This window comes from Callorhinus ursinus, unplaced genomic scaffold (genome assembly GCF_003265705.2).
Source record: "Callorhinus ursinus isolate GAN/ISIS: 27379988/994484 unplaced genomic scaffold, GSC_fseal_2.0 scaffold5, whole genome shotgun sequence".
Classification (NCBI taxonomy): domain Eukaryota; kingdom Metazoa; phylum Chordata; class Mammalia; order Carnivora; family Otariidae; genus Callorhinus; species Callorhinus ursinus.
Window position 1 is genome coordinate 78973021 of NW_027397067.1, and position 27451 is coordinate 79000471.

General features: G+C 51.3%; 1 protein-coding gene across 2 annotated transcripts in view; it reads right to left on the reverse strand.

Moving 5' to 3' along the window:
* The window catches only part of COL22A1 (collagen type XXII alpha 1 chain), a 246303-nt gene extending 223185 nt beyond the window's left edge, over positions 1 to 23118 (reverse strand). The window contains exons 1-2 of one of the 2 annotated variants that reach the window (XM_073893246.1): positions 22955 to 23118; positions 3329 to 3491 (exon numbers count right to left, since the gene is read on the reverse strand). In XM_073893246.1, coding sequence (XP_073749347.1) covers positions 3329 to 3446 — 118 coding nt within the window. In that variant the 5' untranslated portion in view covers positions 3447 to 3491; positions 22955 to 23118. The remainder of the gene's footprint in view (positions 1 to 3328; positions 3492 to 22954) is intronic. The other variant, XM_073893247.1, reaches the window with a different exon arrangement.
* Between the last annotated feature and the right edge of the window lie 4333 nt (positions 23119 to 27451).

Genomic DNA, 27451 nt, shown 5'->3' on the forward strand with positions numbered 1-27451 from the left:
GGAAACCCTTTCCCAGTGTGGTGATGCCGGTTTCCATGGCTGCAAGATGCCACTGCATAGAGGATGTAATTTATTTAGCATTAGATGTTTAAATAGTTTATAGTATTCCAATATTATAACTCATATAAAATATATTGCACTCATATTTTAAATATAAATTTGTAGAAATTCTGTAATGCTTTATCAAAATAGGAGCATATTTTGATGTATGATATGCTTCTATTTTTGTAAACTTTGTTTTATATAAACTATATAATGCTTTTGATTAAACAAAATAGGACACTATATAATTTATTTCTGATCCTCAGGGCAACCCTGGGCTGAGAGCTTGCTCATCTCCATTTCACAATTGGTAGGAGGAGGAAAAGGGTTTCTTTCTACACTCCAGAGAGCTTCCCAAGCATATAAGGGAAACATCAAGAAGCCTTGGTCTTGAATCTCGCAGAATCTGACGCTTGTTCATTCCACCAGCAGCAACTGACCAGCGCCTGGTAAAACATTCGTAGTAAAAACAAAAGAAAAACAACAACAACAACAAAACAGTTTGTTAAACTACCATGTTGGCAAAAGCATAAAAATTCCCATGGTAGCCAGTGTGCAGGAGAATGTAGCCACCTGTTCTACCACTGGCCATGGGATCTGCCACACCCATTTTCAGGGTTTTAGAAGCCTTATGAAGGAGAGTGTTTTGGATCCACCACTTCCAAATTTAGGGATTTACCCTAATAAAACAATCAGACAAGAAGGAAGAAACATTTTTAAAGATATCTAAGAAGTTCATGCAGCATGGGCAAGCAAAATCCTGGAGCCCAGCTCCATGCTCTCCCTACGGAACCGCTCACACGACCAGCGGCTGGGCTCATAGGGCACAGTGACCAGCAGCCGTGGAGTGCTGGCTTGAAGGAATCCTTATTTACCAACACAGATACATTCTCCCAGTGTCTTGCTGGGTCTGAAAAGCTGTGTGTCAATGTGATGTCTGTGTGTGGGATTGTGTCTGTATGCATCAGAGGACCTACAAAAAGGAATGTTGCTTACCTCTGGCAAGCAGAACTGTGGGTAAAATTTATTATTCTGTATTTGTGATGTTATATTTTTAAGTAATGAATTAATTCAGAAAAGAGGAAAACAATAACCCTGTATTTACACACACACACACACATGCACGCACACAGACTTCTCGATCCCACCCTACACCAGTGCCTCTCGTAAATTTTCCATACCTACCTTTCCCCCGAGTTTCTAAAATCCAAGTTGCAATCTGCTCTCGGGAGTGGAGGTAAATCCCCGCCTTTCCAGGATTGTTCCCTAACAGGATTAGAGTTTTTGGAGTGTGTTTGCCCAGATGTGTGGACTCAAGAGATAATTCCTGGGGAGTTTTTCTCCTTGACACAAAAGGTCATCCTTTTGTCTTTAGGACAATGATGCCCCAGCCTGTGCAGGGTAATTGCTGCTGTGGGCCAAGCAGGACCCAGCCTGTGGGCTGTAATCCCCAAGCAAATTTGTGTTAAGGCTGCAGACAGTTCATTTGTTCCAAAGGCCTCACCCAGGGGCCCTTTGGCGCTCTGGTACATGCTCTCCTGGGGGCTAGGGAGCAGACTGCATGGTGTGTGCGTGAGATTTAGGTGAGAATTAGGTGTGCTGTCTCGGGAAGGGCTCTGACCTTGACGGGGGTGCCCTCGGCTCTGCCATGGGCAAGAGCCACGTGTGTAAGCCCTGATGGTGAACGCTCTCCACTGGGCTGTTTTCCATGCTTTAAAATGAGGGCTGGGAGGAGATGGTCCTTGGGCCCTCCCTGTGTGTCAGCTGTGTGTGCTCTTGGGCTCATCTCTATGGACACAGAACCCGACACTCCTCCTGTGAAGACCAGGCCACGCATGGCCGTCACTGTCTCTCCAGCTAGCTGGGCTTTGAGAGGCTCAGGCCAAGTGAAATACAGGAGGGGACTTGGGAAAAACACAGAAACACAAGGCCTGGGTGGGGGTCTTGCCTGCGTTTGCTTCCTCGGCAGGCTCGGGGAACACAGCGCGGGCGCTTCCTTGTGGACACCCTCCTCACCTGGTGGGGGCTTTGGTCTGTCTTGACCTCAGTTCCTCATCTGCAAAATGGGGTGGTTTTGCAGCCAGGTGTTCGCCCTGCTGCCCCGGGGCCCGTCCCAGAGAGGGGTCCACCTGTGCCCCGAGGAGGCCGGCGTGCAGCCTCTGTGTGGGTGCCGTGGCCCAGACCCGCTTGCGTTCCTGAGCCCTCCTTCGCGTCTCCCCGTGGATGGTGCCTTCCCCAGGGGGCCCTCAGACGGGTGGGCTGGACCACCCTCCAGTCATACCTCATCCCTCCTGCCCCCACCACTTCTTCTCCAGCGAACTTCCCACTCCCCCATCTCCTCCAGAGGCGTGTTGCCCTTGTGGTCCTGGCCGCCTCTTCCGGTGGGCCTCCAGCGTGTCCATTTCCGCCGGAAAGTGCCCCAAAACCCTTCACAGGACAACACGACACAGTCCTACCCCTGCCTTCTGCCCCCAGAAGCCTGCAAGCACTCAACGGAGACAAGCTCACGGCACACTGTGCGGTCCACTCAGGATGTGGGTTCCGACAGCTCACTGTTCTCCCGCACTCTCCTGCACACACGCTCGCACACACTCCCCCCTCAGACTCTCACACTTACACTTTCACATATGCTCACACCCACACGTGCTGACACAGTCCCACACTCACTTTCACACCCTCAGTCACACACACCCACACCCCTCAGATGCTCTCACACGCCTATACTCACCTTTACACACACGCTCACTGTCACACACTCACCCTCAGACTTTCACACTCATGTACTCCCTTTTATACACTCTCCAGCTCTATCAAACTCACACACACATGCTCCCACATTCACACACTTTCTCACACCTCCACACACTCACCACACTCTCACACTCGTGCACCCTCACGTCTACACCCACACTGACAATCTCATACCTCACACAGGGTCACACACCCCCTCAGACTCATACGCACACTTGTATCTACTCTCCCCAGCTCTATCACACACTCACACACGCACACTCTCTCGCTCACACAAGCACATGCCCTCGCCGGACGACTGGCTACCACCCGCGTGGGCGACTACACCTGCCGGATGGCCCACCTCCGTCTCTCTCACACCATCAGGGCCGAGCGCACTCACAGGCACACATCTGCACCCCACGCTCTCTCACACACACATACACACACACACACGCTCGCTCCCCCCTCACACATGCACACACATGCTCACGCGCGCACACACCCACACTGGCGGCTTGGCGCCCAGCCCCGGCTCATTCCTCAGTGGCCCCACCTGCCCTCTGGGCCCGGCAGCCAGGGTCCCGATGCCACAGCAGCAGCAACCAGAGAAGGCAGGCCGCGGCGTCGCCTCGCAGGCCAGCCACGGCTCTCCCACGCTCGGGAGCACGCATCTCTCGGCCGGGAAGGGACGGCGTTGGGATCTACTGGAACATGCCCTGTGTAGAGAAGGACACACCTTCAGAGAAGGGTCTCGGGGCTGTGAAGCCAAAGAAGCAGCCCCAGGCCTTGTGTGCAAGAAAGGCCGTGCCCTGGCCTCCCGTCTGCCTTCGGCCCCCAGCAAATGCGCACTGAGGACCCGCCGGGCCCGTTGCTCCCGGCCACGCAGGTCCACCCCTTGGCAGCAGCACCACGTTTTGATTGTAATCTCTGCTTCTGGGCATTTAACAGCCTGTTTCTTTGTTTAATATGCTGTAAGAGGGCACCTTGGTACCTAAATCGTGGCCCATATATAATTATTTTCCTAGGGCAGGTTTGTAGGAAAACACTTAGGGCATCATATGAAATCTTGTCAAAGGACCCTGATACAAATCTCGAACTTCTTTCCGAAGAGGTTGTACGGGCTCTCACTGCCTCCAGCCACGCAGGAGTGTGTGGGGTGGGGGGGGCTCCCCTCACCGCATCCCTGGCAGCTGGGACACTGTCATTCCCTCCATCTGCCAGCTCTAAAGGAAAGACATTGCTTTTTCCTTTCTATGCATTTCTTTGACTTAGGATGCTTATTAGCTAAGTGTATTTCTCCTTCTGCATATTTTATTTTCATGGGGACATCCATCTCAGAAAGTAGTTGTCACTGTTAAAGCCAAGATCCAGGAAAGGGAAAACAGGTTATAGAAGTCTGAGATATTTATCAGTCGCCCTCACGTGCCAGATGCTGAGGGCAGGCAGATGAAGGAAACCGAACCCCCACCCTCAAGGGCAGTCAGTGACACCTGGGAAACAGTAAGACGTGGGCCCTGGGCCCCAGCACAGGGACGTTCAGGGGTGATGGGAGCACTGGCAAGGTGCTGTCACATGACCATTTCAGGGGTAGGCCAGGCCTCCTGGATGAGTGACAGCCAAGCCAATTTTGGAAAACTGAGTAGGACTCAACCAGACAAAAGCAGGTGATAGTTTCAGACAGAGGGAACAGCATCTGCAAAGTCCCAGAGGAAAGCCAAGGTATGGCACTAGGAGAACGTCCCCCAAGCAGGACAGGTATGTGGGCTCTTCTCTGGGCAGATACCTGGATCTTCACTCCTGGCCCCACCACCCTCAGGGAAAACTGCCCTCATCACTAACGGCCCCCTTGCAAGTGCACAGGGTATATAATAGCCCACCTGACAACACCCTGAAAGTATCATACTCAGGAGGCAGCCACGGGAGCAAGAAGAGAGGCACTTTCCCAAAACGGTACATGGAGGGGCAGAGGCCAAGGTTGACCAGAGGGTACAGGGAGAGGAGAGACACAGAATCTCAGCAAGTCCAGTGGGCTGCCCGCCCCTCTCATCCTTCAAAGCTATAGGTAAGTGTGGACTCATCTGTCTCATTCATTCTGCTGCCTGAAACCTAGAACAGTTCCTGGCACACAGTGAGCATTTGACAAATGAATACTAGATTCAGTGATGAATGACACGGTCATGCTGTTATCTGAGGTGGCTAGGAGCCCTTCATCAGAAGAAAACAGACAGGGGCGCCTGGGTGGCTCAGTTGGTTGAGCGTCTGCCTTCGGCTCGGGTGGTGATCCCAGGGTCCTGGGATCGAGCCCCATGTCAGACTCGCTGCTCGGTGGGGAGTCTGCTTCTACCTCTGCCCCTCCCCCTGCTCGTGCTCTCTCTCTCTCTCTCTCTCGCTCTCTTGCTCATGCTTTCTCTCTCAAATAAATAAATAAAATCTTAAAAAAAAAAAAGAAAACAGACATAACCATAGTGTCCAGTATTTTCCAGGGCTCAAGAAATGTGGTCATTTCCCTCACTATTGAAAGTGGGTGGAAGCAGGGCGAAACCAGGGTTTCCAGAGGAATCTTGGTCATGCATCTTCCCAAATACACACACGAATAAAGAGAAAACTGCAGACCAACATCCCCTATGAATGAGATGCAAAAGTACTTAACAGGAGACTAGAAACCCGAATTCGGCAGCACACTGGAAGGGTTATACACTGTGACCACGTGGGATTCACCTCAGGAATGCAAGGCTGGTTCAATGTACAAAAATCAACCCATGAGTCGCACTGAACCAACAGAGCAAAGGAAAACACACACAGTGAGCCCAAATGATACAGAAGCACTTGACAAAATCTAACTCCCTTTTGTGATATAAACACTCGTTACACTAAGATGGTAAGGAAACTTTTCAATGTGACAAAGGCCTCATACAAAAAAACAGACAATAACAGACCCTACCTCACAGTGGGTTGTGGCAGGGGATTGCTGTAGGGATTGAACACTAAAACTGAACATAAAGCCCTTAGCCTGATGCCTCAACCACTCTCAAGGCCACATGGCTGACGTGAGCCAGAGCTGGACTCCATCACAGGCCTATTTCTTGATGCCACCAGCCATCCATAGGGTCCCGCTACTGGGGTAAAGCCTGGCATTGGTAAAGAGCTTCTATGCTGTACACACTGCACCTCTCCATCCTTACAGCAACCCCAGTGGGTGGCTATCGACAGCCCCCTTTATAGGCGAGCAAGCTGAGACTGGGAGTGGGGGAAGACCCCTTGGGGCACAACCTGCTGGTGGGTGAAAGCCCACCCAAGGCACTCAGAGACAATCACCCCTTGACTGTAAGCTCCCCTGGGGGGTGTCTGTGCCCACCACCATCCCTCTCACCAGCCAGCTAGTTACCCCAACAGGGCCCAGGGAGGATTTGTGGAGTTAAAAATCCACAGTCCGATTTTTCCCTCTAGAGAACAGGCCGGGGAGAGCATGCTGACCATGTGCACGGTGAGCGCGGTGCCTTTACCAACATCCTCCTTGAGGTCTCAGCAAACCTGCAAGCTGCCCTGTTCCCCCACCTGGCCAGTGATAAACCTGGCATGTGCCCATAGCACAGACAACGTCACTCAGTGCACGTGGCTAGTAATGGCAGGGATGGACTGGTGTCAGGCCCAGAGGACACCAGAGCCCACACTCTCTCCCACAGGCACTATTAACAAGGACCACGTGCTTACGAAGCACCAGGAGCCCCTAGGGCTTCACAGGTAAGAACTCTTTTAATCTGAACAATAGGTATCAGGAGGTGTAGTTTGCGGAGTAAGAAACTGAGCACAAAGGGCTTAGCAACCTGCCTGGGACTCTATACCTCGGAGCCGGGATGCAGTCCCAGGCAATATGACCACAGGCCAGGCTCCTCATCACTCAGCAACGTTGCTTCTCTCGGGCTGTGGAAGCTGGCTGGTGCAACACTTCCAACTTAGGCACAGAAACAACGCGAGAAACGGGCAAAGCATATAGTTAAAACCCAAATTCTGATCACCCAGTTCACAGGAAAGAAGAGAACAGGATGCCAGGGGGAAAGGCAGGGAAGAAACCTGATACTAACCGGAAGGAAGAGAAGCTGGCTAATCAGTCTGTTCATTGATTTTTCAAATGGTGAACTGGCCTTGCAGACCGGGAGAAATCCTACTTGGCTATGGTGTAGAACTCTTTCTGTATATATGTTTGTATTCGTTGAGGACTTTTGCATCTATATTCATGAGAGATATTGGTCTTTTTCTTTTCTTGGAAGGTCTTTGCCTGGTTTGGGGAAGTAGAGTAACACTAGCTTCATGGCGTGAGGTAGGAAATGTTCCTTGTGTTTCTATCCTCTGGAAGAGACTGTAGAGGACAGAATGGCCTTCTGCCCAGGAATATACATGGAGTGTTCACAACAAAATGCCCACTGAGGCAGGCAGGCCTGGTATGAGATCCCAGCTTTCTTCCTTAGCCGTATGAATGAGCATTCCATCCCTATTAAAAGGGGGTGATCTCTATGTCATCAGGGATGCTGTGAGGGTTACACAGCACGCTTTCTGCAAAGCACAGAGCACAGATGCTAAAATAGACCAAGCGTGCAGGAAAGGTGAGATTTGGGAGAGCCTGTCTCCCCACCTTCCCCAGCCCACCTCTGGTGGCAACCCCATCAAGCATGGGTGCCATGATTCTAGCTCTCTCTCTCTCTCTCCAGGCTCTGAGCCCTTTCCCGGGCTCAGCTGCCCAGCTGGCATGATGCAGGCCACACCCTGTCCCTGGGAGGCAGAGCTTGGCCATTAGTCTCCAAAAGTCCAGCAATTAATTTGCTGAGCTGAGTTCCTGCCACAAGCCAGCCCATTGCCATAGTAACCAGTGTTCCCTATCCAGGGCCCCAGAGAGAGGGGAGGGAAGACACTGAGTGGAACGCAATTTAAAGGGAGAAAATGAGATCTGGCGCATTGGAGGGCAGCCCGGGCAGAGAGCGCACTGGGTCTGCACAGAAGGTCTGGCCGCTGCCCACTGCGGGGCGGGGCTGGGGGACCGAGGGGCTGCTGACATGTTGCCAGGGTGACGGGCGATGCTCTGGGCAGGAATCTGGTGGAGACATAAAAGCATGGCTCGGGGCGTCCAGACTGAGCTCTGAGCCTCTGGGGCTCACCTGCAGGGCTATCTGTGATGTCAGCCACACCTGCTGGTCAGATGGGCAAGAAGGAGCTGGGTGGCTTCCTCTCTGCCGGGTTGCTCAAAAACCCAACGGGGGGAGCCAGGGAGGCACTGGAAAGCCTGAGTCCTGAATTCGAACCTGGCTTTGTGTGAGCTGGATCGAGTCCTCCTGGGTCAATAAATACGTACCAAGTATCTCCTGTACGCTGAGAACTGTGAGGGGCACTGGCTTCTCCTGGGGCAGCGAGCATCGTGATGAAGCTCCTTGACCAGAATCCCTGGGTTCAAATTCTTAAGAGCTATGCAAACCAGGGGAGTCGCTTCACCTCTCCAGACCTCAGCCCTTTCATGTAAGAGTGGGGATAACAACACCTATCTCACTGGAAGAATTAACTTGAGTCGCTACATGTACAAAGAAAGCTTAGAACGATGCCTGACCAGAGTGAGTACTGAAGGCACATTATTTTTGTGATTTTCTAACCCTTTGCTTTCTCACCTATAAAATGGGAATGAGATCCCCTCCTTCATGGATCTGTAGAGGAGATGAGGCAATGAATGGGATTATAATCTTGTATAAAGTCAGATGTGGGCCAACACGGCCACAAACAATGTGGAGGGGAGATTCTCGATCTAAGCTACTCAGAATTCAGCTGAGGGTGACTGCAGGGGGCACTGGGAATCACACCGTTTTACTGTCTATTTCAAGTATGCCCTAAATGCATGTTAACACTGACCAAGCACCAGGCACGCAGGATAGGACACTCTGTCCAGAGATGGCAGCCTCACGGTGGACACAGACAAGCAAGAAGATGCTTACATTTCCATGCCATCAGAGCTCTGCTAGAGGGAAGGACAAGCACCTACCTCAGGCCTGGGAGGTCAGCAAAGGCTTCCTGGAGGAGGTGACATCTGAGTTGAGCCTGGGAAGATGAGTGGGGAGTAGGCAGGAGGACAAGGGTTGCCTTCACCAGCGATGACCGGCCTCCCTTTGAGGATCATTCATGGGATAAGCAAGAAGTACAGTATTTTGGAGGAGGGAATGAAGGCTGAAGGAGAAGGTAGGGATTTGGGAAGAGGAAGGCATTTAAATTTGAGGAAAGAGTGTTCATAAAGACAGCCTAGCGACTTGTGTGGTGACCCAGAGAAAGGGGTCAGACTGCCTAGAGACTTCCTGAGACCAGCGGATGTTCTCATGCATGGGAGCAGCATCTACCCTGCGGAGAGCGGTGGACGGAGCAGAGGGGCCAATGCAGAGGGGGGTGCAGCATCAAAAGAGACATAGACCACCTTCCCAAGGATGACCGCGGATGCCATGATATGCGTGACTGTGCAGGGAGTGGAGGGAGAGAGCACGTGGAGGCGGGGAGTCCAGATTCCCATTTTGAACACCTGGAGCCAGTCACTGGTGACGGGGATGAGGAGTTCCCATTGGACACGCGGAGTGAGTCTGAGGCACCTAGAAGGCAGCCAGATGGAGAAGTCAAAGACAGACACTTGAGTCTAGAGCTCGGAAGAGGCATCGGGGCTGGGGAGACCCCTGGAGATGAGCAGAGGGAGTGCAAGTCAGAGATCTGGGGTACGGTGTGTCAGCAAGGGGCTGAAGACAGGAGCCAATCTCTTCACCTCCCATGCCACGTGGGCCCCTTCTCATTGCCACACCTAGTAATTGAAGCGGGCGCACAGGGCACCCCTGTATTTTTAGTCTGTTCTCTGATCCAGTATTCTTCAATGGTGAGAGCTCTGTGTGTGGTACTTTTAACTAAGCAACAATGACAACAAACCTCAAGAGAATGGAAAGACAAGCCACAGAGTAGGAGAAAATATCTGCCGAAGACCCAGCTGATGAAGAACTGTGATCCAAAATATACAAAGAACTCTTGAAACTCAACAATAAGGAAACAAACAACCTGATTTAAAGAATGGGCCCAAGTTCTGAACAGGCACGTCACCAAAGAAGATACATAGCCAGCCAGTAATCACGTGGAGAGATGCTCCACGCCACGGAGCATCAGAAAACCATAAAATAAAACTACATCCCACGACACACCTATGAGAATGGCCAAAGTCTGCGCACGGACAATACCGGATGCTGGTGAGGATGCTCACTCACGGCTCGTGGGAACACAGAATGACGTAGCTACACGGGAAGAGAGTTTGGCAGTTTCTCACAAACTAAACATGTTCTTCCCATGTGGTCCAACAACCATGCTCCTTGGTATTTACCCAAAGGAGCCGAAAACATATGTCCACACCAAAAACCTGCATGTGGATGTGTATGGCAGCTCCATTCACAATTGCCCAAACCTGGAAGCATTCAAAATGTCCTTCTGTAGGTGAACAGATCTGTAAACCGTGGTCCACCCAGACAAGGAAATATTATTCAGCACTCAAAAAGAAATGAGCTCTCGGGCCATGAAAAGACATGGAGGGACCCTAAATCCTTATCAGTCAGTGAAAGAAGCCCATCTGAAAAGGCTGCACACCGTAGGATTCCAACTCTGTGACATTCTGGAAAAGGCAAAATCGTGGAGACCATAAAGGACCCATGGCTGCCAGGGGGCTGGGGTGGGGAAGGAGAGCATAGAGGACTCCTAGGGCAGTAAAAATATATGTCAAAACCTAAAGGATGGCAGCTGATCCAACTGTCTGGGCGGTAACACTAGAACGAACTTACAAGGACACAGTGAGATACACGCAAACAGAATGGTGCCGGTTTCTGCCACGTGTTCTCTCTTCATGACAAGCTGGCAAAGGGGTGTCAAGTTCAGGAGAGTTACAGTATGTGCCCTGGATCGCACAGCCAGGGTGTGACAGAACTGGGGTTCAATCCCAGGCCACCGTGAGCCTAGATTCAGGGTCTGTTTCACTGGAGCAGAAAGGACGGGTCTCTGTCCTCCAACAACAGTGGCGCATGCCTGGGTGCCTGGCGGGAGGGGACGTAAGAAGGAGCTCGGGCCTCCCGCAGTCTTGGGTCCTGCTAACGAGCAAGAACATCCGTCCAGTCCTGTGTCCTCCTCAGTAGCGCATCGCAAGACTTAAATGGAATCCGCTTAAGCCCTACATCGCCAAAGCGCAGGACTCATCTGGCTGAAGGAGATGGAGCTGGAGTGAGGGATGTGGCCTCCTTCTTTATGCTGCGGGATTCAAAAATATTTCCTCCCTGGTGTTGGGTGTTGTTTTTTTTTTTTCCCCTAAGAAGGGGCAGGATGCCAGTCATTTCTCTCCTAGTTGCTACAATTTGTGAATGAAACTCAAGCTCTGTCTATTCTTCAAACAACGCATATTTCTTAAACTGGTCCCCGGAGGACTTGGAAGGCGACCCTCACTCTAAAGCCGGCACCTGCGGCTTCACTGTTCTGCATGGTTGGCTGAGTCGTTGATTTATTAACTCAGCAAGGATGCACCACGTCCCAGACCACGTGCCGGGCATTTTCTAATCATTCAATCAATATCCCTGTCTCCGCAGAGCCTACTTTCTAGGAAAAGAGGAGAACGCGAAACAAAGAAACAAGTGAAGCAACAGTACGGTTTCAGAGAAGAGCCGATTTGAGCACAACAGGATGAAGTGATAGATGTTGATTTGGGTAGGACAGTTTTTACACTTTGTTAAAAGGACAGTCTCTGATGTGGGGACATTGAACAGAGATCCAAATAATGGGAAGGAGCCAGCCATCCGAAAAGGCTGGCGGTGAGGGCTAAGAAGCCTCACTCAGTTCCTGGATTCCTGAAACCAGCAGCCTGGGAAGTAGCCTCAGCCCTCAGATTCCCCCGTACCTCATGGTCTGCACGTGCTCACAAGAACCCAGTGAGGCCCCTACTGCACAAATATGATCCATAAGCTCGTGGATGAATCCTGGCTTACTGCCTCTGGACAAAGCTCGGAGTGTCCCCCATCATAGACCTTCACGGGCTGGCTTTGACCCACCTCTCTGGCCTCCCCTCTGTCACCTGACTGCATGTCAGCTCGGCCCTATGTGACCTGTGACCCAGGGAGAAGGGAATGGGTGAGCAGGCAGTGCAGGAGCAGGGGAGGGGGCCACCCGCACTCCCATGATTCCATGGGACATGGGTGAGTGAGGTCCCGAGTCATACCACAAAAGGGAGGCAGGCTTGGGTTGCTGGGTTGGTACCCAATCAAGGCAGCTGTTTGCATGACAAGGAGGCTCCAGCTGTAAGCAGGCCAAAGGTGCTGCTGGGCAGGAATACAAGGGGCAAGGTTATACCGGCTGCCTCCAGAAGGAAATCAAGAGGTAAGTGGGAAGGACCATCCAAGGCTGACTGTGGGCCCTGGAATGTCAGTGCTTGGAGTTTTGTGCTATAAATAACACGCAGGGAAATGCTCATCGACTTTGAATCATTTGCTCAGTTCCAGAAAGGTGCTGAATCTAAAGGGCTATAGGGGAGTTGGAAGAGAAAGGCCATAGAACTGGGCACCCTGAGACTACTCCTGCCTGTCCTCCCCTGCGCTCCTGCACCCCAGGGAATGTCTCCTGCCTGGTCCCACCTCTGCTTTAACCCTTCTAGACTCCCTTCTTCTGGAAGCAGAATTCACCTCTTGCTTTTGCCAAAAACTCCTCTCCCACGCTCCGTTGATGTGGTTCACGGGAGGGGGTGCCATCCACCTGGCCAGTGGGGTGGCACCAGACCGGACTAGACCAGTGTAGAGACCACATCCTCCCGGACGCTGAATATGACAAGGGTCAAGCACGTAAGCAAGCTGGGCCATCTCTGGGACCTCTGCTGGAGTTTCCAGAGAGAGGTACATTTCTACTCCAGGTGCCAAGTCTAGAGATGCTGAAGGCTGTCACGACACAAGGGACCCTGATGGAGAATGGAGACACATATGGGGGGGAGGGAACAAGATAAGATTCACCACTTGAGCACCGAACCCAGTGCTGCCCAAAGTCCAAAGGCACCAGAGCTGGCTTGCCTGAAGCAAACGCCTCCCCACCTTCACTTCTTAAACTCAAGCCAATTTGCACTGTGGTTCCTTCTCTTGCAAACCCCAGAGCAGGTGTGTGCTTAGGCAGGCCAGCAGGTACGGCCCCTGCTCTCTGGAACTCACCCAGCCTCCTGCACACAGCGTCCCTGGTTCCTTAAACATTGTCCTCACTCTACATCTCGCCTCTGCTTCCCCTCTGTTCAGCTCTGATTCTCAACCCAGTTTAGACAGGCTTTCCCAGAATGACCCTGTTCAACCTCCCCTCCAGGGCAGACTTCCAAAATCCATCTAGATCCCGCACCCTGCGTCCCTCCGAGGCCAACAGGGCAGCAGGGGCAGGAGGGCGCCCTCCCTTCAGCCCATGCCAATCAAATGCTCTTTATTGCTCCATTAGCTAATTCCAACATCTCAGGGCTGCCACACCCTGTTCTTATTTCTTTCACATCTTCGGTGCTGAATTCTTCCCAATATTTCCTTCTTTCGTTTCTTCCTTTCCCCCCTCCAAATACACTGTCTTGGGGCCTTTCACAAGAGACTGTCTCAGATTACAGGGTCCTGAGGACACAGAAAGATATTTCTGTTTAACTTATTTTGAGCAGCGTCTGGTCTGATGAAGCAATGGGTATAAATAGTGCTACAGTAGCCACACTGATTATGGAGGTGCTGTCCCAGTAGGCTCCCCTTTTCCTAGGGGAGAATGATGAGGTCCTGGGCCGTGCGGAGCAGTTGGGTGCTTGGGAGAGCCGTGGAGGGCATTTCACCCGCCTCCACCATTCCCCAGCTGCCTGATCTTGGTCCTGTCTCCCAGCTTCAGGGGCCGCATCTGTAACAGGGGTAGGGGGTTAACCTACTTCTCCAGCTGAGGGGAGGCATTCCCCTAGCTCAGTGCCCTAAAAGGATGGCCATAAAAATAAAAGTTAAAAAAGCTGCAAGCACTCAACTAAAGGAAGTTATCATCACCAAAGAATCCTTCTCAGGATTTGATTCATGCCAACAGGGTCTCTGCAAAACCACATAACCTGGATCGAGACTTCTGAGAGTGGTCCCTCCCAACACTTGCCACAGCCCCGGGCTCCAATCCCCGCTCTGCCCCTCTTCACGCGCACTCCGGTCTAGAGGTCTAGATGGTCCTAGTACCCAAGTGCTCACAACCCTGCAAGGCACTATGCACACCTCTAATTCTAAAGTGAGGGAACGAGAGGGAGTTAGAGAGGCGTTAGCCATCTTCAGATGAGGAAGCTGAGGGACAGCGCGGTTGCCAAGGGGGATCAAGCACTTGACTCCCCTTTCCCAGGGGAGCGTGCCCCCCTCACATGGGCTCCAGCAAGCAGGGTTTTGGTGTCCCCACCTTTAGAGACCCTGTAGTCTCTGACCCCCACTCGGCTGGAGGGCATACACTGCACATAAGCTCTGAGGACCGTTTCCCTTCTGAGAAGGAGACTCCTACCTCTGGACCAGATTATAAATTCCTGTGTTACACTCTGAGTTTGCAAAGGGCTTGCTCACCCTCAGCACAGAGATTATCGGACGAGACGGGTCTGTTCCTGTCATTTCCCACCTTCAAGTCTTCTCTTTGTGGCCCTTCTCAATTTGACCCCAATCTCCTTTTCCAGGTTCAGGGCCCCCACACCTTACCTCATGAACCTTATTCTCCAACCTCAAAGACTTCTCTTTCTTCCTCCAACACCCCAGTATTTTCTTTTCCTGACTCTCTGACATGGCCTCGGAGATGCTTTCTTTTCCTTGCTAGGCAGACTCCTACTCAGGCTCCAAAACCCAGCCTAGGTGCTTTCTCCTCCAGGAAGCCTTCCCTGATTTCCCAAGCAAGAAGTGTGTCACTATCTTCTTTAGGCTTCCACACAACCCCTGAGTTTTAGCACCCCACAAGTGGTATTAAAATTGACCCACTTAGGGGTGCCTGGCTGGCTCAGTCAGCAGAGCATGGGACTCTTGATCTCGAGGTTGTAAGTTTGAGCTCCACGTTGGGTGTAGAGATTACTTAAAAAGTCTTTAAAAAAAATAAAATAAAATTGACCTACTTATTGGCCTGCCTTTTCCACTGAGCTCCTTAGACTTAGGGATTGTGTCTCTGGTCTCTCTTGCTCTGTGCCTGGAATGGTGACAGGCACACAGCAGGCCCTCCATGAACCAATGTCACAGAAACAAACCAATCAGTGAATGGGTTGAGCGTCTGAACTATATTTAACTCTGTATTTCACTTAGATAATAATGGGAAGATCTCTTTTATGTTTTATAAAAAAAAATATATTTTTTTAAATAACTTTGAACCTTCTACTCCTGTGAAAGAACAAGCCTGTGGATTCGCGCAGGAGTTATGGTCCTTGCCTATCCACTAAGAGTGTTTCTCTTCTTCCAAGGTACTGCCTCAGACCGCACACCATGTCCTGGTCGTCCTGCAGGCACAAGCATGTGAGAAAGGTCAGGGATGCACAGGGATGCACCAGGCACGGAGGCTCTGCAGGATCAGCTTGCTTTCCATTAGAGGGCTCCGAACTGTCGCAGTATGGGGCTCTCCAGCTCCGCTCCTAAAGGAGCCCAGGGCTTTGGATCGCCATGCTGAGGTCCCAGGACAAAGCCAAGGGGAAGCCCCAGAATGTCTCCCCATCAAGGGGATCTGTGGGAGGAGCCCCCTTCATTTCCACTGCACTGCGCAGTACCTGGCAAAGCCCAGTTTGTAAACACAGCCCGGGCATTCCCTGGTGGGAGTTTGCAGCAAGAGGGACAGGAGAAAAGCCTCTTGAAAAGTTTTGTTTGAGCAAAGGATAATCACAAACCAACCCTCTGTCCTTTTCACCTGAAAACCTATCCAGGCGTGGCTGATGGAAAAGTGACAATGTGGATTAACTCCCTCCCTCCCTCCTTCATTTTTCCACTCGTGCATTTGCCGCCTCATTCAACCACAGTGCCTTGCTTTTCTGCACTCCCTCCCCACCCCACCCACACAAGTGCTCGCTCATGCCACAAACACTGTATCCCCCGCCCATCCCAAAGCCACACCAGCATCCCCAAGATGGAGACCAACAAGGCAGTGTGTCTGCCTCTGGGACCCTACCCCGAAGGGGGATGGCCCAAAGGAGAAACAAATAAAAATGGTGTGGCGAATTCTCTTTCCCCAAGACTCAGCTTAGGTGTTCTGGCTTCTGGAAGCCTTCCATGAAACCCCAACCCTGACAAGTCACACTCTGACACAGAAGGGATGAGAAGAAGGGAGGGGAGCCGTGGGGAGCAGAGGCATCTGCTCGTATCTTGTCCTTAGACTGGTCTCTTAACCTCTCTAGGTCTCTCCGCATACATAAGGCAATGACTACATAGCTCTAGGATTGTTGCAGAAGTTACAGGGGTGGGGGTTGCATTTAACCACTCAGTGCCAGTGTCTGCACCGTAGGAGTACTTGGTGTCCGGCAAGTGGTCGATCGCGGGGTGAAGTGTTCCTCTGTCCTCCCCAGCACAGAACGCCTGAACCCTCACCCTTAGCACACCCAACTGTCTGGTATCAGGGCCGGGCTGCATCCATCCTTCAGTCCCTAAGAACACCTAGCATTCAGAGCATGATAAACGGTAACTGGATGGACCCCTGCAGGAAGAGCTATTCTTTTTTTTTAAGATTTTATTTATTTGAGAGAGAGAGAGAGAGCGAGCGCAGGAGCAGGGGGGAGGGGCAGGAGGAGGCTGATGCAGGGCTCCATCCCAGGACCCCAAGATCATGACCTGAGCCAAAGTCAGACGCTTAAAAACCGGCTGAGCCATGCAGGTACTCTAGGAAGAGCTATTGTTAAATGACCAAAGATGCAAGGGATTTTAGATATTTATATTTACGTATATGGTACACAGCTATTAAATCACTTTAGAGAGGAGGTAGTCTAAGAACAAGCTAGTGTCACTGAAGAGAAGTCCTGGGGTCCCTATGACCTTGTGAAGGTAGAAAATTGACCTACCAGGAGCTAAGGATGTCAGACCTGCTCATCCATCAGAGATCCCAGGGCCCTAGGCTGACACTCGATATGCTATCAGAGCTCCTTCCCTGGGTTCTTGCAGAGAAATGTTCTATTTAAAAAGAAAAAAAAGCTTTTGTTTACTTATTTGAGAGAGAGAGAGAGAGAGAGAACAAGCAGGGGGAGCTGCAGAGGGAGAGGGAGAAGCAGACTCCCCACTGAGCAGGGAGCCCGATTTGGGGCTCGATCCCAGGACCCTGAGATCATGACCTGAGCCAAAGGCAGATGCTTAACCAACTGAGCCACCCAGGCACCCCTGCACAGAGATGTTCTAAATGGTGCTAGAAACCACACAGCTAGCAAACAGGAGGGCCAAATTCAGACCTGAGCCAGACCTACCCCCACCAACATGGCCCAGTCCCTGGGTTCAAGGCGGGCCTCAACAATGCGCAGGTGCCAGAGCTGCCCTCCCTGAGCCACAGCTGTTGAGCACACCTGTGTGTGGGACACAGTGCCAGGTGGCATAAATATCCCTATGGACTTCTCCAGTACTGATATCTCACTCACTTAATTGTGACTTAAATTAAATTGTAATTTCATTAATTCAATACCTCCTATGTGCCAGGCACTTGATCAACACCATTTTGAAATTACTTTGTTCCACAAAGACTTGTTGAGTTCCCACTGTGCCCAGCATGTTGCAGACACTGGCAGTTCACAGATAAATAATGTGAAACCCATGATCTCAAGGCATTCATTGCCTAGAGGCCGAAACAGACAAGTCCGTAGTGGGTTACAGTAGCTGATGACATGGAGCGTCAGCAGCATGGGGTGCTGGGGTCGAAGAACCCAAGATGCACGGAGAGCCCAGGCTGACTTGCCCACAGCAGCTCGGGAGCAAGGAAAAAAAGTTAGGTTGCCATTAGGTGTTTCTCCTGAGGCCTGGAAACAATCTACCCAGGGCCTCATTCTGTCCGTCAGTTTTGCCAAAAGCAAATGGGGACCACTGTGCCACTGCCCAGTGGACTCACAGCAAGCATCAGACCAAGCAGAACAGAGTACAATTCAACCTTTCAGTTATTGGTGGAGTCCAGTCCTAGGAGCCAGACATCGTGCTACATAAACATGTTTTAGAATTCACTGTTATTGTTCCCAAACTGTTCAAACACTGGATTTTGATTTATGTGTATGTTTGGATATAATGTTATAAAAAGCTATTTGCCACAATGTTACTATTGGTTGGGGGCAGGGGCTAACGGGCGGGGCGGGGGTGGGGGATGCAGGGGTTTGCTAATCCAGCCTCACTTGTAACAATATGCTTTTATTACTTCTGTAATTTAAACTATTCTAAGGAGAACAATTTTTTTTTTAAAGTAAAAAGGACTTCTAAATGGTCTATTTGCCTCTTTGTATCAATTCCATACATTTACCTTATATACTGTCTGGAATTTTGGGCAAAGGCTTGAGCTTGCCTCACACATGGGTTCAGATCCCAATTCTGTTGCAGCTTACTCACTGCGGGACTGTCCTAAGCCTCAGTTTGCCCATCTGCACACCCAGGAAGAGCAGAGCTAATTCACAACAGTAAATGATGGAAGAATGCCAAGCACCCAGTCTGGTACCAGTTGGCACTCAATCTCAGATAGGCTCAGGGGCACATTATTTTGTTTTCGGAAACAGAATTTAAATTATGCTAAGTAGCTCCAAAATCATGAAATAAGGACTGGCAGATGGAAGCGGTAAAGACAACTCTCATTTCAATAAAAGAAAGACTTTTTCACCAGATATTCAACAAGGCATCAGAGGCTGCTGTGGGAAGTGAGGACTCCTCTGCCCCTAGAGGGGGACCACGGGAAGGTGGGCAAACACCGGAGAGGATGTGGGATGCAGTCATCAGATAAGGAGATGGGGTGAGGTGGCTGGGATGCTCCTAGAACCTTCTTCAGGTGAAAGAGCTCTCAGAAGGAGGGATTATCTGGCAAAAACATATGCAGACACTCTGAATCCACAGTCACAAACAAGTTTGCAGTTGTTTTATTTTTAAGGGACACGTTCTTTTATTGTTTAGGTCCGTTTGCTTTTTCTTGTCTTTGTGGACTCAGGAGCATACTGTCCCCCAACAACCTGGCTACCAGGCAGTCAAGGCCAGCTCCAATGTCCTGGATCTGCCAGTACACAGTTAGAGCTGAGGCTTCTCCCCTGAGTGAGTTCCAACCGGAAGATAGTGTCAATTCCTTTTTTCCCCAATATTTTATAATGAACCAAACTTTAAAAAAATTAAAATGATACTCCCATCTCTACCAGAACATAGCCAGAATTAACTAGAAGGAGCCAGCTTCCAGGAACTGGGAGTATGCTGCCTGAGGCACCTGGCCTCGGTCATGGGCAGTAGGAGGGAGCTCGGCGGGCAGACAGCTTTGTCACAGAAGGATTCTCTAGCATCCTTGAGAGCACAGGGTTGGCAGGTCCGACCTCCACACATCCCTGGGTTATTTACCAAGACTTCCCTTATTTTGTGCCACGATGGTACCTGGCATTCAGCTTGTCATGAATGCTCAGTCCTGATACCGCCCAAAAACATGATCACGTCCACCTCCTTTCACCCAGAAACCCTATTCCTTGGGAATAATCAGAGCACATCATATGGCAACATGAGGGAAATCGTGTGCACAGAGATGCTCACTGCCGTAGCACACAGGAATGGTTAGCTCACCTGCTTGAAGAAATTTTAAGAAGAAATACAAAATGGTACCAACCCTGCCCAACACACATGTACACACACACACATATATGTGTGTACACCCACACATGCACAACGCCAAGTCCTGGGCAGGAGGACCAGAGGGCCAACCCCTCCGTGTCCCGGCACCTCATGAGACCTGTGTTTGAGACCCAGCTCTGTCTCTAAATAGGAAGCAAGCAAGTCCTTCATGTTTTCCTGGACCCTGTTTCCTCATCTGTACGATGGGGAAATTGCGCTTTTCCTCTCTTACCAATCTTGGTCTTCCTTGATTTTGTAGTTACTTTTGTCAGGCATCCTAGCATGTATCCAAAACTTTTTTTTTTTTATGTTCAGTTATCCAACATATAGTACATCATTAGTTTTCAATGTAGTGTTCAACAATTCATTAGTTGGCTTATAACTCCCAGTGCTCATCACAACATGTATCCAATTCTTGAGTAGTGGATTGGCTAAAAAAATCCTCAAGGACCTTTCCCACCCTTAAAATGACTGTGGGCTCTTCTCATTTTCTGGTTCTTCTTGTAGGCCTGTATCCCTAACAACGCTCCATTCTGAAGGGAAGTCTTCCCAGCCTAAGGAAAAGGGCCTTTGTTGAAATGACAATGGGCTTATGGGCTTTGATCACCCAGAAGGGGCTTTGAATCCTGACTCGGTGTATCCTCTCTCCCTGTCCTCGGGTAAGTGATTCAAACACTGGTCTTCCATCTCTTTGCTGCTAAAACCGAGTAGGAACGCTACCTAGAGCTCACCGGTCCTCACCACTAGTGACCACACCCCCAACCTGCGCTAGCCTTCCTCAGCAAGGGCACTGAAGGAAGAGAGGAGGTAGGAGGGGAGTAGCGGAATTTTGAGGCTGGAGAGGTAGCCTTCAGGAAGTGCAGGATCTCAAGCTGGGAAAAAGACTTTAAAGGTCCACCAAGCCCAGCTCAGCCCTCTGCCAGCTATTGGAAATGGCAATCCAAGCTTGGTTTAAATACCTCCACTATAGGGGGACCCTCTCCCCCTGCAATGAGTGGATCCCTTTGGTCCCTGCACAGCTCTCCCTCCTAGACGAGAATCCAGAGTCCGACAAAACTTCCGTCACCAGGACCTCCTACTTCCACCCTTTGGGAACGAAGAGAGCAGGTCAGCTGCGTCTCCTACATGCCATTCCTGCAGGCCACCGCGACCACACAGCTTCTTTCCTCCACGCCAGATGACCTTTCTTGGGGTGGCAATTATCTTTCCATGTGAGCCATGGCTTCCGTTCCCAGGAATCCTGCTTTCTCTCCTCCGAAAGCATTTCCGCTTATCTGCACCCCTCTTAGAAAGGAATCAAAGTGGGGGAGATAGCCTGGATCATCTAGTGCAGAGGTGGCAAACTCCAGGGTCCAAGGAGACCCCTGCTACTCACACAGACAAACGTGGACCAGCGGAGAGGGCACAGCCCTCACTAACGTGGGTGGCCGCTCAGACCTTATGCAAGAAAAAAGTTGTCCTTTCTTCCCATTTTTCAAGAAAAACCGAAGTTTAAGACTTGTACATAAAATCTGCTGAACAACTTACTGGCAAGTAATGAAATCAAATTTAAAACAACCATGCGGCGCCTGGGTGGTTCAGTTGGTTAAGCGTCTGCCTTCGGCTCAGGTCATGATCTCAGGGTCCTGGGATGGAGCCCCGCATCGAGTTCCCTGCTCAGCGGGGAGCCTGCTTCTCCCTCTCCCCCTGTCTACTGCTCTGCCTACTTGTGCTCTTTCTCTCTCTGTCAAATAAATAAATAAACATCTTTAAAAAAATAAAATAAAAAATAAAACAACCTGTGAAACATTAAAACTCTGTGGCTGGATCAGCCCACGAGCTACTTATATAACCATTCCGTGGATGCAGAGAAGCTTTTTTAAACACCTGATGAAATTTGGAAGCACCAGGAAAACCACTTACAAACTCCTGTTCTGATTATTTTAAAGGACCCATGAATCCCCTAGGGCCGCTCCTGCATCCCCAGAAAAGAAACCCTTCTTCTCTTCCAGTCTCTTGCCTGGCATTAGAGGCCCAACGACCACAGGGTGACAATTTCCCAAAGTCACCGTCGGCTCCTCAGCAGCAGAGGGACAACGAAATCTGGGATGGGGTGGGGGTGCTCCCTCCCCGGAGCTGACAAACACAGGCTGCTGAGACGTGGTGCAGGCCTTCCACAAGCCCCACTCTCCCAGAACTGTCTGTCCGCATCCCTTCCATGACCTCCACTTGCCAGATGAGGACACTGAGGCTCCCGGGACAGTCTGGGAGCTCAGGCAGCCCTATAAAGCAACGGGGTTAGGAGCTCCTGTCCTTCACCAGGCAGCCCACCCCTCTCAGTGGCCTCTGACCACGCCGAAGCCCTAGAATTTAGAACTTTCCTGAAACAGTGCAATTAACTCAACTAGAAGGGGTCCCAGGATTCCTCCCAAAGCCAGGGCGTTCTCACGGGCTGTCTGGGATTTTGCTGGGCATACACCATCAATGAGACCGACTGGGGGCTGGAATGGCCTGTGCAGAGACAGAGGGGACAGAGGTGCTGGCACAGGCTCTGGAAGATGACCCAGGAGCAGGTTAAAATTCTGGGGAGAGGGATGCAGCCCAGCGCTCCAGGACTGGCTGATGGGGCGGCCCCTTCTCCAAGGGATGCCTGGTAAGTGTGGCCCCTGGCATCTCAGAGTCTCCATAGGAGTGGGGAGAAGTGGGGGCACATGGTCTAAGAACACCACTAATTCAAGTTACAACTTCATCACCTGGGACCAGAACCTCTGGCCCGCTACATTGGAGGACAGACAGAAAAAAGGGCAAAAACAGCCCCCCCCGCCCCGGGGTTTGCAACCCTTGAGAGAGAGATAATGAACGGCTCAGAAGGAAAGAGATCTAAATTTAGACCAAAAAGGTAACGTTCCCTGAAAATAATGCAAAACTGCAGGTAAGCTGTTCTCTCTCCGCTGTTTGTCTTTTTCTTTCCTTTTCCCCACCTTTCTGGCTTTTACTCCAAATTTCTTACCGGGAAGTTGAAAGAGGCTGGGCGATCTCAACAACTTTTAAAAGTAGCAGCTTGGAAAGAAGCCCCTGTATCCAACACACCCCAGTCATCTCTGGCTCCTGCCTTCCCACTGCTCACCTACAACCAGACAGGTAGCTTCTCACTGACTTTGCTTCATTTTACTCGGAAGTTGGCAAAGCACAGACCTGTCAGCTCAGGACCCAGGTCCCTCCCCAGAATGCTTGATGTTCAAGCTCCAGAAGGAAACAGCTCAGTCTGGAAAGGGCACTCTCCCCAGCTCCATGCACCCACGGCTCCTCCATCGACCCAAGGGTGGATGGGTCTAAGCCTGAAGCCCCATTACCTACAGCAGCCTCCAGAGAAGAGACCCCGGCCTTACCTGGCAAGGGAGAAGCTCAAAGGGATACCAGCTGGGGTTCCAGTCCAGGGCGGGGATCCACTGGAAGCAGTGTCCAGAGAAGCAGCCAGCCCCAGGCAGCCCCCTCCTGGTGGGGGCGGGGGGGGGTCCACCAACCAGCAAACCCGCTCACCGCCCCCCAAATGTAGCAATCCCAATCTCCAGACAAGACTTGTAATAAGTCTGGGGGCTTCCCCCAGGCCAGGGGTCCTGAGAAAGACTAGTTTTAAAACCAATAACCTAAGAAACAGGGCAAAAAGGTAAGGCTTCGAACTTAGAAAATAAAACAGAAAGTGCTGGAGAAACACAAAAATAAGGAAAGGGGAGACAGGTCCTCCGGGGAGAACTGCAGCAGCGGCGGCCAGCCCAGCTGCTGCCCAAGAACAAAGCTGCTCGGTCCCCCCAGGGGCAAAGTGGCCGGGCGGTGGGAGCCCCCAGCTCGGAGCGCGGAGGGAGGAGCCGGCGGTGGGCGGGCTTGGGAGGAGGGCCGGCGGGAGGGGCGGCGGCGGCCGGGAGGGCGGCGGTCTGTGCCCTGGGGGGCGGGAGCCAAGCCGGCGGGAGGGTGCGCCCCTGCGGGAAGGGGCCGGGGCAGCCCGGCTTCCAGGCAGTAAAGAGGCCGCCCTAGGAAGCCTGGGGCAGGGGCTGACAACTCCCTGTCCAGTTATAGACTCCACCGGATATTTTGGTCCCTTTAACAGCCTGGTCTGAAATAGCCCCCCCTACCCCCCACAAGGAAGCAGCTGTAGGCCAGTTTGGAAAATTTAGAGGGCCAGGGGGTTGGGGTGACTTTGTCGTGTGTCCTGCAAGGAGGGCCCCCCACCTGTCCCAGGAGCTACCTGTCTCTTCCTACAGGTGGCCCTGTTTGCTGGCTCTCTCTATGCCCTGGGGAAGGGGTGGATCCAGGTCCTTATTATTAGATGAGGACCTGGAAGGCCCCGCGGAGCTTCAGTCACCTGCCAAGGTCTCTCAGAAGAGGGGGCAGGAGCCAGGTAGGTCTGATGAGAAGTGAGCAAAGATTTAAAAATAGAGTCAGCATTGCTAAGAGTCATGCCAACAGGTCAGAAGGATATTGAAGCAAGACCCAGGTCTCTCTTTTGTATCAATGTTTGCAACACCATGAACTCAGGACTTTTGTCAACCGCACCTCCACCACCTTCTAGGACACCTCCTTCTACGTTGGCCAGAATAGAGGTAATATAGTACCTGTTGGCTAAATAGCCAATCCTGTATCACATATTTTGACTCTCTCCTTTCGTGGTTTGCCCTTACAAGCCTGCGCTCCTCATGGGGGCACATTTTCAACTTCAGTACACTCTGTCTCTGGAATCGCAAATAAACACGTTTGCTTTAGTGCCTCTTCTTGAGTCGCAGAACACTTTTTGCTTCCTTTTATAGGGCTTCCCAACTAACCCCCAGCAGCAGAGAATGAACAGGTGCTGGCCCAGGGAGCTCCTCTACTTTTTCTTTCTGACCTCCGTTCCTAAAAATGGCCCAGGCAGGGGTATTTTGAACTGGATGAGAGAGTGGCTTAATCCGGATGGCCTCCTCCATCCCCTCCCCGCCACTCCGGAACAGGCTTCGGAACTCTGGGGCATCTCTGGCTGCCTGCTTAGTAGCGTTTAACAGACAGTATGGGGCAAACTTGTGAACACTCAGGGAATTCTCAGCAATCCAGCCGCTTCTTTCTTCTCCTGCGTCATTTCCCAGCTGCCCCGTGACAATTCACTCCACACCTGGTTCCTGAGCGCCCGCTTGGTGCCCCGCAGGGTCAGGAGCGGTCTCAACGAAGCAGAGGAGGTGTGCTGGTGCAAACAGATCCTGCCGTGGGACGCTGACGGGCTGAGACAGGCGCCCTGCTTATCAGAGTCAAGGTAGGGTAGGGAAGAGGCACACTCGCTTCTCAGCTGTTACCAGGCCTGTGTGTGCTAGGACCATCCAGGTGCTGAGGGGGATCTGCTACCGAGTCGGGTTCTGGGGCCCAACCACGGTAGAAACCAGGCCAGACCCAGAGGTTAAAGGCACAGGCAAGGTTTTACTGGAGCTACAGCTCAAGCAGAAGGGAGACACAGAGCCAAGGGATAGCGCTCAGGGAGGCCTCCCCATACAGACCAGGGACCTGCACTTATGAAGTTCATGCTCAGGTTCCCACGGTCAAGTATGCTAATGAGGCAAAGGAGGGGGGGAAGTGCGTCCTCCTGATTGGTTGGAAGGGCCTTGTCCTGATTGGTCGATATCGGCAGACCACTCAGGCAGCTCCTTGGTGCTTTTTGGAGCCCAGGGCCTCTGTTTTAAGTGGGGCTTGTATGGGGCGTCACATTTTGGCCCTATCCTGTTTCTAAGACAAGTGGTTTAACAATAACTGCCAACAGGAGTCGTCCCAGGTGCACGATGTTTTTCACTTGGGGCTTGTCCCCATGGTGTTTAAATGTCTCAGAGTGGCGAGCCCAGGCGGGTTGGCTCTGCGCATCCTGGAGGGAGATAGGACAGAAAGCCAGCACATAGGGAAGTGGACTGCCATACTGCATACCGAGTGATCCTGAGCGCTGTGAAGGACACAGGTGGATGAGTCAGAGAATGAGGGAGGTAGCAAACTCTAGATCCACTACTGAGGAGGCAGGAGACTAAAGAATGGGAGGTCCCCTTCCCCCTAATCCCTTACCACACCCACCCCCCCACGCCCCCCCCCCCACCCGGGGCCATGTGAAAGAGAAGACCTTGGAGTTAGGGCTGGGGGGGTATGGCGGGAGGGCGGGTTATGGCCAAGGTCCAGGTGGTTGATGGGGGTGGAGAGGCCTGCAGAGGAGTGTGGACTTGAGCCTGGCGACCAGGAGTCCCAGACATGCTTTAGAAGGGCAGGGGCATGGCCAGTGTGGGGCTTTGTAGGGCCCCTGGGCAGAGGTGGGGCAGGGCATGAGTCAGGGAGGTGAATTGGCAGACCACCTTGTCGCAGAGAGACGGCGCCCTAGGCTAGTCTGGGGGTGGGAGTTGGGGCGCTTTCAGCTCCCACTTGTAACCACAGGTAAAAGAAATCTCCAATGGAGAGGGAGAATGGAGGGGGACTCAAGGTTCCATCCATAGAGGACTACAAGGTTGCATTTTTTAATTTAGTTCAACATTTTTTGAGAGCATACTAGAATCAGACAGTGGGGATGCAAAGCTGGGTGGAGTAAGATCTGGCCCCTTGTAAGAAAATTAATAAAGGGAGAGCTCATTTAGATGGAGTCTGGAGCCAGAAGGGGAAGCATGGGGGCGGGGAATCCTAGAAGTGTCAATTATAGGCTCCAACAGAGAAAGAGACAGGGGGAAAGAATTGTCAATGACAGGCCCCCCACAGGGAAAGATGTACATTGCTTCTCCTACAAGAAATCCACCACCCCTGCAACTCAGCCCAAGAAACCTCACCACCCTGAGCTCTTGCTCTTCTCCAGTGAACTTTCCTTCAAAACAGCCCCTGCCAACTTCTCCTTCTCTGCAAAATAACCTTCCTCACCTTTTGTGTTGGACTTGCCTGTGGTTTTGCCCTAGCTTGCATATCCTGAGTTGCAATCCTGTTACTCCTGAATAAATCTACTTTTGCTGGTGTAACTTTTATTTTTAAGGTTAGCATCGTAAAGGAAATAAACATCTGGAGAGCAGAATGGGCTGTGAAAACGGGGAAAATGTGCCACCCATTGTTGGAGGGCCTGCACTGGTGAACTGGGGAGATCCTAGCATGGATCAACGCGCTTATAGTTAACCAAACCACAGCATACACTTAAAAATGTATTAGGAAAAAAAAAAGAAGAAAAAAAAGGTATTAGAAAGGCAGATCTCATGTTAACTGTTACCACAATAAGATAACATTTTAAAAAATCTAAACCAGCCCCACATCTCTCTCTACTCCCTTCTGGTTTTGTGGTTCTTCAAAGCCCCTGTCTGACAGCATATTTTATATTTATGTGTTTATTCTTTGTTTTCCCAGCCAGAAATGAGATCCAAGAGGGCAGGAAATTCTGTCATTGCTGCAACCCTAAGGCCGGGACAGTGACTGTCCCAGGGCAGGGGAGAGCTGGTACAGGGCCAACATACTCTTTGACTTGCTGTCTCCTTCAAGAACTCCCTCGCGTCTCCAAGAGAGAGCATAATAATAATAGTAATAGTAATAATAGCAATAGCAATGGCCATTGGGTGAGTACCCGTGTGCTAGATGCACTTGCAGACACTCATGTGCCCTATTTCTGATGGACGGCACATGGCAGAGATAATAAGGTCCTCGTTTCATCATCCACGAACGGAAGCTTGGAGGTGTTAAGGAACTTGACACAATTGTTCACCTGACTTCAAATCCAGTCTGTCTTCTTCCAAAAACTTACACTTTCTTCTATAGCCCACCCTGAAGACGACTTGAAAAGTTTCCCATTAGCACTGAGATCCTCTGATTTCCGAAAATCAGTTGCAATTGTCTGCCGAGAAATCAAATTCTGATTTCCTGGCAACTCG